Source organism: Leucopleurus acutus, assembly GCF_964270905.1.
Source record: "Leucopleurus acutus genome assembly, chromosome: 17".
NCBI lineage: Eukaryota > Metazoa > Chordata > Mammalia > Artiodactyla > Delphinidae > Leucopleurus > Leucopleurus acutus.
Genome location: NC_139159.1, coordinates 83,813,156 through 83,827,522, shown reverse-complemented (window position 1 = coordinate 83,827,522; position 14,367 = coordinate 83,813,156). Strand labels below are relative to the sequence as shown.

Sequence of the window (14,367 nt, the reverse complement as noted above, 5' to 3'; positions counted from 1 at the left end):
CCTGCTTCCCAGCCACTGGCCTCGTGCCCGGACGCCGTGAGCGGGAAGGGCGTGCCGCGCGGCCCTCTAGGACTTGACCCCAGGCGTCTTCCTCCCCTGGTTGTTTGGGCTCCTGCCTTGTTCCCTTCGGGTAGCTGACCGGACGCCCTGGAGACGCCAAAGGGCAGGGGCTCCTTCAAGCCACCCCTGCAGTCCTGGCCTCCGGGGCTCAAGGCCAGCCCCCCTCGGGAGACCGTGCCTTGCTTCCCGGGGCCCTCACGCCTGGCACACGTGGCGCAGACACACACGCCGGCAGGGGAGGCTGCCCACATGCCCAACGTGAGGGAAGGCAGGAAGGAACTGGGGGAAGGCTCCACCAGCCTCCGGCCCCAGGGTGGGCAGGGGAGGGGTGAGGGGCAGCGTCAGAGGCCAGGGGAGGGCACGCGGAGGCCCGGGGCCACACCACCCCCGTCACACCCTCGGCCTCCTCCCTCCCACTCTCCAGAGGTGGCTTCCACAGCTCACACCCGCCTGCCGGCGCCCCCCTCCCCAGCCCTATCAGGTCAGGGGGCCGGGTGGTTAGCGCTCTGGAGGGCGGTGGCCTTCTGCCTTAAGGGCTGGGCTGTGTCTGGGCCAGCTGGGAGCCTGGTCCTACCACATGCCTGATGGGGGGGGGGGGGTCAAGGCCTGGGGATCTTTCCCTCCCGCCAGGAAGTCCCTCAGCTCAGCCGGTCCTGCCAAGGCCGGGGAGGAAGCCCCTGAGAAGCCTCCGCGCAGCCCAAGTCAAGGACAGGCGGCTTCAGCAGCTTAGAAACGGCATCCGGAGAGGGCTGGCCAGCAGGGCAGGAGCCGCTCCCCCCGGAGCCCACGCTCGGCCCCTGGCAGCTGCAGGGCCCCTTGTCTGTGAGAATGGGCGCTCAGTACCACGCCAGTCACGCTGGCTCACGGCTCAGGTGTCCTGCCCCCCCGGGGAGCCTGTGCTCCCCACCTGCCCAGGAGGCTGCAGAAGCCCAGGCCCCGGCCCTGCGGCAGCCCCGCCTGAATCCCCTCGGATCGTCCCGGCCCTCCTGGCTCGGGGCGCACTCCAGTCCCCACCAGTCCTGTGTGTGGGAGCCCCCGGTGCAGGACAGCCTGTGTTTGGTGCTGAGCTCCCTGCAGACACCAACAAGCAAAGGCCTGGACTGCTGTCCCAGGGTGGGGACAGAGCGTGGGCTGCTCAGAGCCAGGGCCATCTGCCAGCAGCCCAGGGAGAAGGCAGCCACTGTCGCGTCTGTGTGAATAAAGGGTTTGGGGCCTTTGCAGGTTTGATCACAGGAGCTACAAACGAGGCTGGTGGTTTGGGGGAGGGGACCACGTCCTTGGGCAGAAGAATCCCAAGATCGGCTGGACCCTCACACCTTGGTCTCTTCTAAGTCCCACTCGCTGAGCCCTTTCTGTGCCAGGACCTGGCAACAAGCCCCGGGCACAAATCCCCCGGTAGGATCCTCCCATAAAGCAGCGGGTAAGTGGGCCACACCCAGGCCACAAAGGCAGTGACTACGAGGCAGCCCATGCGGCCTGACCCTCATGCCTGGCTGGCTCGGCCCACCGGACAGCCTCTGACTGCCGTAGCCTGTGTGGGTCCTTGGCCTACACTCCAGGCCCTGGGGGCTGGCCTTCACCCTCCCTCTGGGCAGTTCTCTATGTGTATCTGTGTTTAGGAGGAGGTTCTATGACCCCCAGGACCTATGAGTGCCCCAGGGAGTGGGACAGGCCCCTGTTGAACAGGTCAGGCTACTGCTCTAGCTCAGGGGAGGTCTATCTACACAGCAAGAGTTGTTCCTAGGGTTAGCTCCAACTCATGAAATGAACACACTTTATTGTACAAATCCCACACACGTCCTGGGCCTGGGCCAAATCCACATCCCCAGCTGGGTTCTGGCTCCGAGCCTGCTCTGTGGTCCCAACCCTGGCCTGCAGTGCCAGGTTCTCCCGTGGAGTACGCAGGCATCCGTGAGCAGGCTGCTTGTAGGGTGGGCCTCCCTGGGCTGTGGGCACGCAGGCACTGTGGCAACCCCAACCTGAAGACAAGTGGAGTGGAGCGGAGTCCCCACCTGCTCAGGCTTAGGGGCCACAAGGGTCCACACAGTCCTTCCCGCTGCGGAACACATGGTAGATGCTGGTGGGAGGGAACATGGCCACGGCGCCGAGCAGAGAGCCCACCTGGATGGCCACGCCAGCTGCCAGCAACGACTGCTGGCCGCCCCCATGCAGCAGGGAGCTGGAAGCCACCTTCACGTATGAGAACACGCCGAGACACAGAACCCACGACACCACCTGGGAAGGTGGACACAGTAGCAGGCTGAGCGTGAGATGCCCCTGCTCTAGGGTGAACCCCCTCCCTACTGCCACCCTCTTTGCTTCACTGTGCCCCAACATACTTACCACAAGGACCACGCCTGCAGAGGTGCCCACCAGAGGTGGGCAGGGGCTCAGGATTGCCAGCGCCATCAGGTAGGCCCCAAAGAGCATGCCCAGCAGGGAGAGACTGCCCAGCCCTGCCAGGGACCTGCCAGGAGTGAGCAAAAACTCAGGGCTCAGGCCCAGGCTCTCACCCCTAAGTCCCACCCTGAGTGGCCTGGGCTGCCCGTATACCTGCATAGAATACCCATGGCCAGGAAGCAGGCGAGGGGGTTGGCGGCACTGCCCAGCACCACAGCCAAGTGGTAGGCTGGGCGCCCATAGGGCAAGCAGGAATAGCTCTGCACAGCAGGCAACACGCCATTGGTCAGAGCGTTGGTGACGGCCAGCAGGCCCAGCAGGCAGACACTACGGGTGGAGAGCAGCCGATGGGCCGCAGGTTCTGGGCTGCAGGTGGTGCCTGCCGCCTTGCTGGGAGACTCCTGCAGGGGTGAGGCCTCTTCCTCTTCCTCCACTCCAGGGGCTCCCGCCTGCAGGCCAGGCCCTGGGCCTCCTGTGGGTACAGGCGGTGGTGACGGCAACAGCACCAGGAGACCCTGAAAGGCGGCAGCTGAAACGACTAATAGGGCGGACAATACCCCAAAAAAAGTGCTGGCAGGAAAACGCTCTGGGAAGTCAATGGGGGGCCCAGGAGTGCCATTGGTGGGGGTTGGTGGGCACTCGAGGCGACCCACACCCTGCACTAGGGCCAGCACACAGGGCAGCAGGGCGCTGAGGCCCTGACCCAGGAAGAAGGACCGCAGGAAGGAAGGCGGCAAGCGGCTCAGGAAGGGCAGGAACGTGACATTCGAAGCACAACAGGCCAGCGCCAGCACGAAGGAGAGAGTCAGGAAGGCCACTGAGTACTCCTGCCCCGCCACTGCTGCCACGTGGGGCCACAGGGGGGCCAGCAGGGCCGTGCCCACCACACTCAGCGCCTGCACCACTTGGATGGGGGCCCTCTCGCCCTTGCCCGGGGCCAGCCGCCTCCACAGGGTCACCACCAGCAGACCCAGGTTCCCCAGTGCCACAAGCACAGAGAGGTAGGAGGGGAGACTCCAACCTGCAAGGAAAAAAAGGAGGAAGCCGTGTCAGGGGCAGGATGCGCAGGTCCAGAGAGCAGCTGCAACCCACCTCCCCCGCACGCAGCCTCGCCCCCTGCCCACATGAACTCACCCTCGGGGAGGTCTTTCACCACCACAGGCAGCTCCACCCAGATCCCGTTGATGGCAGCCCATGAGCCCATGCCAAAGAGGGCTACCAGCACGTGGGTCAGCACCAGACGGCCCAGCGGGGGTGCTGCCATTTAGCCCAAGGCCGGAGCCTTCAGGACAGGGCAGAGGTCACGGCCAGCTCTTCTTTCCCCACGTAGGTCCACAAAAGACCTTCGGCTCCTCCGGGAACTGAAGACTTCGTCTAGCTTGAAAAAAAGTAACATGCATGCAAAATCACAAGGGAAAGACACAGAACCGTTGTCAGGAAAGGACCAGACGGCCAAGACCAGGGAAACTGGGGGGATGCCGGGGGTGGGGGATGGGGAGAAGGGACAAAGCACACCGGCAGCCTGTGTCGGGGTCACGACACAGCAAAGGCCGGCGCCAGGCAGGGAAGCAAGAAGGCGCCGAAGCCCAGGAGAGTATGATGAAAGAGGGAGATGATCTTCGGGTGTGAGCTACCGAGACCGCCAAAGCACTACCCCGCACGGATACGGGACAAGGACTCCGGGACAGGTCTACCTCTCAGGCGCCAAGCACACCTCTACGGCTTCTGCGAGACCCCGGACAGCCGGAGCCAAGTCGGGGCTGGGGATGTGGCCACGGCGGGCACCGCCCCTCGCTGCACCACGGGGGCGGCGGAGAGCCGACCGGTGCGCTGGGGTGCCTGAGCCTCCCGGTCCTGAACGAGCGCGCTCCCTGACCCGGCGACCGGCCGTCCCGCCACACTTCGAGGGCGCCGCCTCCGGCCCAGGGTCGAGGACCCAGCACAGAACGGGTGGGGCCGGAAAATGCAGCCGAGCGGGAGCGAGGACTCCAACTCACCCGCCGGGACTCGCAGAAACCACCCGCCGGCGCGCCCCAGCGCCCGATATCCCGCTCCGGAAATCGAGTGGGGAGTCCAGGGGCAGGGGCGGGTAGGGCCAGCCCGGGGCCCTGACCCCGCCCCGCGAGGCAAGCCTCGCCTCCGCCGGCCACACCCCTTCCGCCGCAGGCTCCGCCTCTTCCGCTCCCCCTGGGCGGAACTCGGAACGCAGCGAGTGGCTATGGCTCCGGGTGTGGCCCGGCGGGCCCGGCAAAGGGTCCGGATCTTGCCGCTGGCCGGGGCGCGGAGCCGCTCGGCGGAGGACTGGTGGTGGGATCGGCTGGCCCCGAGCGGCTCCGGTTACCACCTGCTGCAGTCGGACAGCATGCTGCTGGTGTTGCCAGGTCCGGGGCCCGCCCGCCGCCGCGCTCAGAGGCGCGCCGCCCGCCGTGCTCAGCTGCTGCGGCTCCACGGGGCCCGCGCCGCTGAGGCCAAGGCCAAGCCCAGGACCGTACCCGCACCCGCACCCGCGCCCGCACCGCAGCAGGAGCCCGACCCGGGCTGGGGCGACCGCATTCCCTTGGAAATCCTGCTGCAGATTTTCGGGCTGCTGGTGGCGGCGGATGGGCCTATACCCTTCCTTGGCAGGTACCCCAGGACCATCGCGCACAGCGCCGGGTCTCAGGCTGACCTCTTAGGCACTCAGCGGGTGGCTGAGCGCCCACACACGCGTCTCAGAGAGCGCAGTCTCTCAGGGCGTCCAGCTGGAATCCCAGGGGCACGACCTTGAACTGAGGGGTCCGCAGCGTTGTGAGAGTTGGCGGGGGGCAGGTCCCTCCTCTTAGAAAACCCCATAGCGACAGCCATTGAGGGCGAGCATCGACCACAAAAGGCCCGGCCCCTCAGGAGAGATTTTCTCCCAGGGCTGCACGCGTGTGCCGCCGCTGGCACGAGGCCGCCTCCCAGCCAGCGCTCTGGCACACCCTCACCCTGTCACCCCCGCTGGTTGGCCGCCCCGCCAAGAGTGGGACCAAGACTGAGAAGAAGCTTCTTACATCCCTGGAGTGGCTTATGCCCAGTCGGTGAGCAGTTCCATCTTTTTCTTATCCCCTCATTCCGCTTGTGTGTTGTGTGAATGCCCCAGGCCCCCTCCTGCCTCCCTGCACGAAGGTGATGGGTGGGGAGAAGGCTGGCAGAAGGGGCAGCATGGGAACACTGTGCAGCTCTGCCTCTGCTGTCGGCCCAGGTTCTCACAGCTCCAGAGGCTGACTCTCATCCACTGGAAGTCTCAGGTACACCCTGTGTTGAAGGTGAGAGCTCGAGGCTGCCCTGCACGCCAGCCATGACACTCTGGGGTTACCCACCAGGGAGTGGGTCAGGTACCGTGGGGCCCAACGATGCCCCATGAAGATGCCTGCTTGGTTCTCCTTTCCTGGAGTGTCTTCCAGCAGGGAGGTATGAGAGGTGGGAGCACCCAGGTAGGCCTGGCATGGCCAGAAAGGAGACCATTGCTGAGGCAGTAAAGTGCGGTTGGCGTCAGCCATTGGTCCGTTTCCCTTGTGGACCACAGCCTGCCCTCCCCCAACCGGCCCTCTGTTTTCCACAGCTGGTTAGCGAGTCCTGTCCCCGGCTCACCTTCCTCAAGCTTTCCGATTGCCACGGTGTGACCCCTGACACTCTGATCATGCTAGCCAAAGCCTGCCCCCAGCTCCACAGCCTGGACATACAGCATTCCATGGTGAGCCCAGGAGTCCCCAGGGGCCCCAAGGAAGCCTGGGCTGCATTGACCGGTACCTCTGTGCTGGGTCTCCAGGTGGAGTCCACGGCTGTGGTAAGCTTCTTGGAGGAGGCGGGGCCCCGAATGCGGAAGCTGTGGCTGACCTACAGCTCCCAGACGACAGCTATCTTGGGTGCACTGTTGGTATGTTGGTCACGGGCAGGAGCAGAGCTGGGTGCTGAACCAGGGACTGCCAGGCCTCCGACCCTGTGTTCTCCCCCACCTCTACAGGGCAGCTGCTGCCCACAACTCCAGCTCCTGGAGGTGAGCACAGGCCTCAACCACAACAGCACTCCCCTCCAGCTGCCTGTCGAGGCCCTGCAGAAAGGCTGCCCCCAGCTGCAGGTACCTGCCGCCCCACCCCTTCCACCTGTCGCCCCCTCCCCACCTGCAGCCTGGGCCTCGCTCCCAGGTGTTGCGGCTGCTGAACCTCATGTGGCTTCCCAAGCCTTCCGGGCGAGCGACGCCTCCTGGCCCAGGCTTCCCCAGCCTTGAGGAGCTCTGCCTTGCCAGCTCCACCTGCAACTTTGTGAGCAACGAGGTCCTGGACCGCCTGCTCCACGGCTCCCCTCACCTGCGCTTGCTGGATCTCCGCGGCTGTGCTCGAATCACACCTGCTGGCCTGCATGACCTTCCATGTCAGGGTCAGCACTCCCCGGGTGGTGGCTGGGCAGGTGGGATGTGGGGATTCTTGCCCACCCCGCAGCTCATGCCCATTCCTCTCACCTCCAGAGCTGGAGCAACTTCACCTGGGCCTGTATGGCATGTCAGACCGGCTGACTCTAGCCAAGGAGGGCAGCCTTCTGTTAACTCAGAAGTGGTGTCACACTCTGCAGGAGCTGGACTTGAGTGGCCAGGGCTTCAGTGAGAGGGACCTGGAGCAGGCCTTAGCTGCCTTCTCAGGCGCCCCCGGGGGCTCGCACCTGGCACTGTGCTCCCTCAACCTCCGGGGCACCCGGGTCACAGCAAGCACAGTCAGGTCAGCATCCCCACCCCCGCCAGTTCCTTGGAGCCAGTATGGCTTGATGCCCTGTCCTGCCTGGCTCGCCAGCTCCAGGGCTCTGAAAAGGGAGCCCATCCTGGCCCAGCCCCTGCTTGGGGTTGGCCTCAGGGACACCAAGGGTACTGGGCTTGGGCCTTTGGGCTGTAGGTGGCAGAGCCAGCTGCGGTGCAAGGGTAGAGAGGGCTCCTTAGACTGGCTCAGCCATGCTGTGCCTGGGTCTTCTTGGGGCCAGTGGCTCAACCTCCCATGGCCTGCACTGCTCCCACAGCGCTGTGATCAGCAACTGCCCGGGTCTGCTGTACCTCAACCTGGAGTCCTGCCGCTGCCTTCCCCGGGGCCTGAAGCGGGCCTACCGGGGCGCGGAGGAAGTCCAGTGGTGCCTGCGGCAGCTGCTCACCAGCCTGGCCCCTCCCAGCTAGGCAGCTCCAGCCAGCCAGCCCTGCCCTGCCCCCTTTCCCAGTTTTGAATGTGTGAGCGTTTTGTTACAATAAAACATTTTTAGGAACTCATGTGTGGTCTTTGGGATCCCAGTGAGAGGCTAGGGGTTGTCCCTGAGGGAACTACTTGGGGCTACAGCTGGCCCAGAACCTGTGTGTTGCGGCGTTGGGGGCAGCCCCCCAGGGCTCCTCAGTCAGCCTGTGGCCGGGCCTTGCCTGCTCAATCCTGGGCTCAAATCTTGGACTGAGTGTGAGTGAGTGAGTGTGTGTGTGTGTGTGTGTGTGTGTGCTTTCCACCCTCAGGGACACTAAGGTGAGCTGTCTGTGTTTGTATATGAGGTTCTGACCCGGGCAGAGGCGGCAGTGGGGAAGGGGAGGCCATGCTCAGCCACGGGGCTCGTGGTGGGGCCCCTGCCTACAGATTCCTCTCCAGCTCAGGCCTGGGATGTCCCACTACCCCACCCTTCAGGTGAGGACTGTGAACCAGGCTGTACAGGGGGCCTCCGGTGGGGTGGGGCCTAGCGGGGGAAGTGCACGCCCACCGCAGGGCCGGGCCGGGCCGGGCGACTCCCTGGAGACGGGAAGATCAACAGGACGGCCCTAATAGAACCGCCGCCCAGAGCTTCTAGAAGCCGGCGCAGCCCAGAGCTTCTAGAAGCCGGCGTCGCCCAGCCTAGACCGCCACTCGGTGTCGCTCCCCTGCCTTCGCCTGAGAACTGCTCCTTCCTGGACCGCAACCCTGAAGGCTTTATTCTCCCAGGTATGAGTGTGGCTGTGAGCCGTGGGCAGTGGCAACAGACAAGCCGCACAGCTGACGGTCTGTACCCCGACCCAGGCCCCCAAGGGCAGGTTCAGCGGCCTGCCTACGACCGCCGGCAGCAAGCCCTTTCAGCTCTGGGCCCAAGGACTCTTCTGCACCGAGCGCAACCTGGCCAAGCGCCTCAAGAACAACAGTTTCTACCCGTTCACGCAGCAGCAGCCCAACGGTGAGCGCGACACTCAGTTGCCAGGGGACCAGAACCCGGCGGAGCGGCGACGCGGGGCGGGGACTGGAATCTGAACGGGGCGGGGCCGGGCCGGCTGCGGCCTTCGCGGGCGCTGGAACTGCAGGCTGGACCCCGACAGCGGCCCCGGGCCCTGCGGCCGGCGGGCAGTTCCGGGTCCAAGCCCTGGCACTTCCACCTCGGGCTGCGAGCAGGGTCCCGGTATCCTCACGCGCCTCTGCCGCGCCGCCCCCAGTCTTCGTGCTCGAGTACTACCTGGACACGCTGTGGAAGGGGACGCTGCTCTTCATCGTCTGCTTCTTCCTCGTCAGCTTCGGGCTTGTGAGCGAGGTCTGAGCTCCTGGGCCCGCCCCCCACGGCCTTCCTACCCTGGGGGCCGGACCCCCACTCGGTGCCCCGCCCCCGGGTCCCGCGGCGGCTCAGAAAGTCCCCGCGGCGCCCACAGGTGCAGAAGCAGAAGACTTGGGGCTTCCCTGCCTACGGCGTGGGCGTGGGCCTGTGGCTCATGATCTCGTCGCTGCCGCGGCGCCGCCTGGTGCTGAACCACGTGCGCGGCGTGTACCACTTCTCCATCCAGGGCCGCACCGTGTGTCAGGCCCCCATGCACCTGGTCTACGTGCGCATGGCGCTCAGCTCCGATGGTGACGCACGGGGCGGGCCGCGGACTGGGGGATGGCGTCCAGGGGAAGGGGAAGCCACGTGGAGTGGGGAGGAGCAGACAACTGGCCCGTGCCCCCGCCCCCGGAGCCCCCGCCCCCGGAGCCCCCGCCCCCGGAGCCCCCGCCCCCGGCTCTACAGGGACCTGGGGCTGAGCGGCTTGCCCCTTGCCAGCCTACGGAAGGTGCTTCTTCCAGCTGGTTCTGTGCGGCCACAAGCTGGAGCCGCTGGTGCTGGTGCAGCTGTCGGAGCGCTACGAGGTGGGTCCCTCCCAGCCCGCCACGGGGTCCCAGACACGCTCCCTTCCCCTCCTTGGTTCAACATGACGCCAGCCACTGTTTAGGGTCTTAAGATAGAGCCATTTCGCAGGTGGAGAGTGCATACAACGGGGACCTGGCCCAGGCCCTCGAGCTGGGAGCCAGCGGAGAGGGCGCCGGGGCTGATGGGCAGGGCTGGAGGTGCGGTCTGGCCAAGGGGAGGGGACGCCTCCGGCGCAGCTCTTGTTCAGGCAAGAGCTGACCGCCACCCGCTCGCACAGCAAATGGAATACCTCGGCCGTCATATTGCCCGGAAGCTCAACATTAACTACTTCGACTGCTTGGCCACGTCGTACCGGCACGTGGTCCGCCACTGGCCGCCGGGGGCCACCTTCAGCCCGGGAATCCTGCTGCACCAGAACGGTGCCTAGGACAAGCGGAACTCTCACAAGTCAGCCCAGGACTTGTGATGCTGCCAGCTGGCGCCCACCCCTCCCCCACCCCGGGACTACATTCTCCCTTCCCCTCCAGTCTCCCGCCTCCACCTGACCACTGGCCTTCTTCTCAATAAAGCGACCTCCTGCTCCAAGCCTGCTCATTTCCTCCGTGCGGTGGGGGCTGCCGCCCCAGGGCCCTCCCGTGGTGCACACCTCGCAGGGCCTCAGGGAGCCTTTCAGGGAGCAACCCCGGAGTTTGGGTTGGAAGATGGGGGTCGCAGTGGGACTGAGGGTGACAAGTAGCCAGGCCTCTAGAACACGTGTGGGACACACTGCCTCTCTCGGTCAGTAGCAGTGAACTGGTCCTTCCAGGCTTTGGAAGTGCTGACCAATGAGCAGAATCCAGGAGTCAGAATCTGATCTGTCCAGTCTGGGTCAGATGCTGTTCTAGTCCAGTGAGCAATGGGATGGGGGCACCGCTGAAGGTCCAGCACTGTGCCTAGGGGTGGATCCTGCACTGGACACTAGTGGAGTTTCCCCTGCGGAGCTCTAGGCCAGAGCTCAAGGCCTGCTGGGGAGTAGACCCACCATATCCCTGGAGCGTGCTCCTGCCTGCCTGCTGGAACCCCAGTCCCATGTTCCCTGTCCAGCGGGTGTTCTTGCCTCCTGGGTGCTGGAAGCTGCTGTGGGAGCGGAGAAGGCACCTGGGTCTTCCTGTCAGCATTTTTTCTCAGGGCCATGCTCACGACCCAGGTCTTTGTGCATTGTATCAGCTGAGTGTCCCTGGAACCAGAACCAGCTGCATAATTTGCAGGGCCCCATGCAAACTGAAAATGCAGAGGTCCTTGTTAAAAAGTTATTAAGAATTTCCAGATGGCAGCACAAGAGCATTAAACCAAGTGCACCCGTTAGTGCTGCGGGCTTACCTGCCCACCAGCCAGCAGGCTGAACAGCCAGGTGTGTAGGCATCCAGCCCCACCCACCAGCAGGTTGGCACCAGACCTGGGATCCCCTGTGCCCACAGCCAGCCCCACCCACCAGTGAGCCTGCACCCTCTGCATGAGGCAAGGTCTGGCAGCCAACTGGTCCAGGGGCCAGCCCCATCTACCAGTGTGCCCACAGTAGCAGGCCTTGCCACAACAGAAGGGCCCTTGCAGCCCACACAGAGGGCAGCCCTAGAGCATACAGCTCTGGTGACCAGAGGGGAGTGTGCTGCTGGGTGGGTCGCATAGGACATCTCCAACATAAGCCACTTTTCCAAGATCAGGAAACATAACTGACCTACCTAATACACAGAAATAAAAACAGAGAATTAGGCAAATGAGGCTACAGAGGAATATGTTCCAAATGAAGGAACAAAGGCACTACAAAAAAAGGAAATTACAGGCCAATATCCCTGATGAACATAGATTAAAAAAAATCCTCAATAATATATTAGCAAACCAAATCCAACAATATATTAAAAGGATCATACACAATGATCAAGTGGGATTTATCCCAGGTATGCAAGGATGGTTTAATATCCACAAATTAATCAATGTGATACACCACATCAACAAATTGAAGAATAAAAATCATATGATCATCTCCACAGATGTGGAAAAATCTTTTGACAAAAATTCAACATCCTTTTTTTAAAAAATGTATTTATTTTTAATTTATTTATTATTTTTGGCTGCGTTGGATCTTCATTGCTGCACGTGGGCTTTCTCTAGTTGCAGCCAGCCGGTGCTACTCTTTGTTGCAGTGCATGGGCTTCTCATTGCAGTGGCTTCTCTTGTTGTGGAGCACGGTCTCTAGGCACACGGGCTTCAGTAGTTGTGGTTCGTGGGCTTCAGTAGTTGTGGCTTGCGGGCTCTAGAGTGCAGGCTCAGCAGTTGTGGCGCACGGGCTTAGTTGCTCCACGGCATGTGGGATCTTCCTGGACCAGGGCTTGAACCCGTGTCCCCTGCATTGGCAGGCAGAGTCTTAACCACTGTGCCACCAGGGAAGTCCTCAACATCCATTTTTGATAAAAACTCTCAACAAAGTGGGTATAGAGGCAACCTGCTTCAACATTATAAAGGCCATATATGATAAGCCCACAGCTAACATTATACTCAACGGTGAAAAACTGAAAGTGTTTCCTCTAAGATCAGGAACAAGACAAGGATGCCCACTCTCACCAATTCTATTTAACATAGTATTGGAAGTCCTAGCCAGAACAATCAGAGAAGAAAAATATTTAAAAGTAATCCAAATTGGAAAGGAAGAAATAAAACTGTCGCTGTTTACAGATGACATGATGCTATACATAAAAAATTATTAAGACACCACCAAAAAACTATTAGAACTAATAAATGCATTCAGTACAGTTGCAACATCAAAATTAATATACAGAAATCTGTTGCATTTCCATACGCTAACAAAGAACTGTCAGAAAGAGAAAGTAAGAAAACAATCCCATTTACAATTGCATTAAAAAGAATAAAATATCTGGGAATAACCCTAATTAAGAAGGTAAAATACCTATGCTCAGAAAACTATAAGACACTGATGAAAAAAATTGAAGATGAGGGACTTCCCTGGTGGTGCAGTGGTTAAGACTCTGGGCTCCCAATGCAGGGGGCCTGGGTTCAATCCCTGGTCAGGGAACTAGATCCCACATGCATGCCACAACTAAGAGTTCATATGCCACAACTAAGGATCCCACATGCCACAACTAAGGAGCCTGCCTGTTGCAACTAAGAAGCTGGTGAGCCGCAACTAAGGAGCCAGCGAGCTGCAACTAAGGAGCCCGCCTGCTGCAGCTAAGACCCAGAACAACCACATAAATAAATAAATATTAAAAAGAAAAAAGAAATTGAAGACAACACAAACAAGTAGAAAGATATACTGTGTTCATGGATTGGAAGGATTAATATTGTTAAAATGTCCACACGACCCAAATCAGTTTACAGATTCAATGCAATCCCTATCAAAATACCAATGGCATTCTCCACATACCCATTCACAAAGTATGTCTAAAATGTGTATGGAAACACAAAAGACCCCAAATAGTCAAAACAATCTTAAAAAAGAGAACAAAGCTGGAGCATTCACACTCCCTGATTTCAAACTATACTACATAGCTCCAGTCATCAAAACAGTATGGTATTGGCACAAAAACAGAAATATAGATTAATGGAACAGGATAGAGAGCCCAGAAATAAATCCATGTGTACAAGGTCAGCTAATCCATGACAAAGGAGGCAAGAATATACAAGGAGGAAAAGACAGTCTCCTCAATATGGTGTTGGGAAAACTGGACAGCTACAGGCATAAGAATCAAACTGGATTACTTTCTCACACCATATACAAAAATAAGCTAAAATGGATTAAAGACTTACATGTAAGACCTGAAACCATAAATCTCCTAGAAGAAAACATTGTCAGTATGCTCTTTGTCATCATTCTTAGCAATTTTTTTTGATACGTCTCCTCAGGCAAGAGAAACAAATGCAAAAATAAACAAATAGGACTACATCAACCTAAAAAACTTTTGCACATCCAACAAAATGAATAGGCCACCTACTGAATGGGAAAATATATTTGCAAATGATATATCTGAGAAGGGGTTAATATCCAAAATATACAATGAACTCATACAACACAATATCAAAAACAAACAACTCGATTCAAAAATGGGCAGAGGACCTGAATAGAGATTTTTCTAAAGAAGACATACAGATGGCTAACAGGCACAGGAAAAGATGCTCAACATCACTAATTATTAGAGAAATTCAAATCGAAACTACAGTAAGGTACCACCTCACACTGGTCAGGATGGCCTTCGTTAAAAAGTCTACAAGGGCTTCCCTGGTGGTGCAGTGATTAAGAATCCGCCTGCCAATGCAGGGGACACGGGTTTGAGCCCTGGTCTGGGAAGATCCCACATGCCGCGGAACAACTAAGCCCGTGTGCCACAACTACTGAGCCTGCTCTCTAGAGCCCGCGAGCCACAACTACTGAGCCCATGTGCCACAACTACTGAAGCCCGCGCGCCTAGAGACTGTGCTCCACAACAAGAGAAGCCACCGCAATGAGAAGCCCGCGCACTGCAACGAAGAGTAGCTCCCACTCGCTGCAATTAGAGAAAGCCTGCACGCAGCAATGAAGACCCAACGCAGCCAAAAATAAATAAATAAATTTTAAAAATAGTCTACAAATAACAAATGCTGGAGAAGGTGTGGAGAAAAGTGAACCCTCCTACACTATGGAGAACAGTATGGAGTTTCCTCAAAATGAAACTACCATATGATCCAGCAATTCCACTTTCAAGTATTTTTCAAAAGAAAGAAAAATACTAATCTGAAAAAATATATACATTGTAAATATTT

At 59.5% G+C, this 14,367-nt stretch overlaps 2 protein-coding genes across 4 annotated transcripts; one reads left to right on the top strand and one right to left on the bottom strand.

Moving 5' to 3' along the window:
- Positions 1 to 1,960: 1,960 nt before the first annotated feature.
- SLC52A2 (solute carrier family 52 member 2) lies at positions 1,961 to 4,511 on the bottom strand. Its single transcript, XM_082858681.1, has 5 exons — positions 4,458 to 4,511; positions 3,595 to 3,838; positions 2,614 to 3,481; positions 2,404 to 2,527; positions 1,961 to 2,295 (listed from the first exon to the last, which is right to left on the bottom strand). The coding sequence occupies exons 2-5, from the start codon at positions 3,722 to 3,724 to the stop codon at positions 2,083 to 2,085; spliced, it is 1,335 nt and encodes a 444-aa protein (XP_082714807.1). The 5' UTR covers positions 3,725 to 3,838; positions 4,458 to 4,511; the 3' UTR covers positions 1,961 to 2,082.
- A 152-nt stretch (positions 4,512 to 4,663) lies between these two features.
- On the top strand, positions 4,664 to 7,686 carry FBXL6 (F-box and leucine rich repeat protein 6). Of its 3 annotated transcripts, none has more exons than XM_082858390.1 (9): positions 4,664 to 5,085; positions 5,361 to 5,519; positions 5,684 to 5,747; positions 6,044 to 6,175; positions 6,251 to 6,358; positions 6,446 to 6,559; positions 6,663 to 6,858; positions 6,947 to 7,193; positions 7,486 to 7,686. In XM_082858390.1, the coding sequence occupies exons 1-9, from the start codon at positions 4,679 to 4,681 to the stop codon at positions 7,634 to 7,636; spliced, it is 1,578 nt and encodes a 525-aa protein (XP_082714516.1). In that variant the 5' UTR covers positions 4,664 to 4,678; the 3' UTR covers positions 7,637 to 7,686. The 3 variants fall into 3 exon arrangements, with proteins under 3 accessions (XP_082714516.1, XP_082714515.1, XP_082714514.1); XM_082858389.1 differs by having other exon boundaries at positions 6,627 to 6,858; XM_082858388.1 differs by having other exon boundaries at positions 6,044 to 6,559; positions 6,627 to 6,858.
- Positions 7,687 to 14,367: the final 6,681 nt, after the last annotated feature.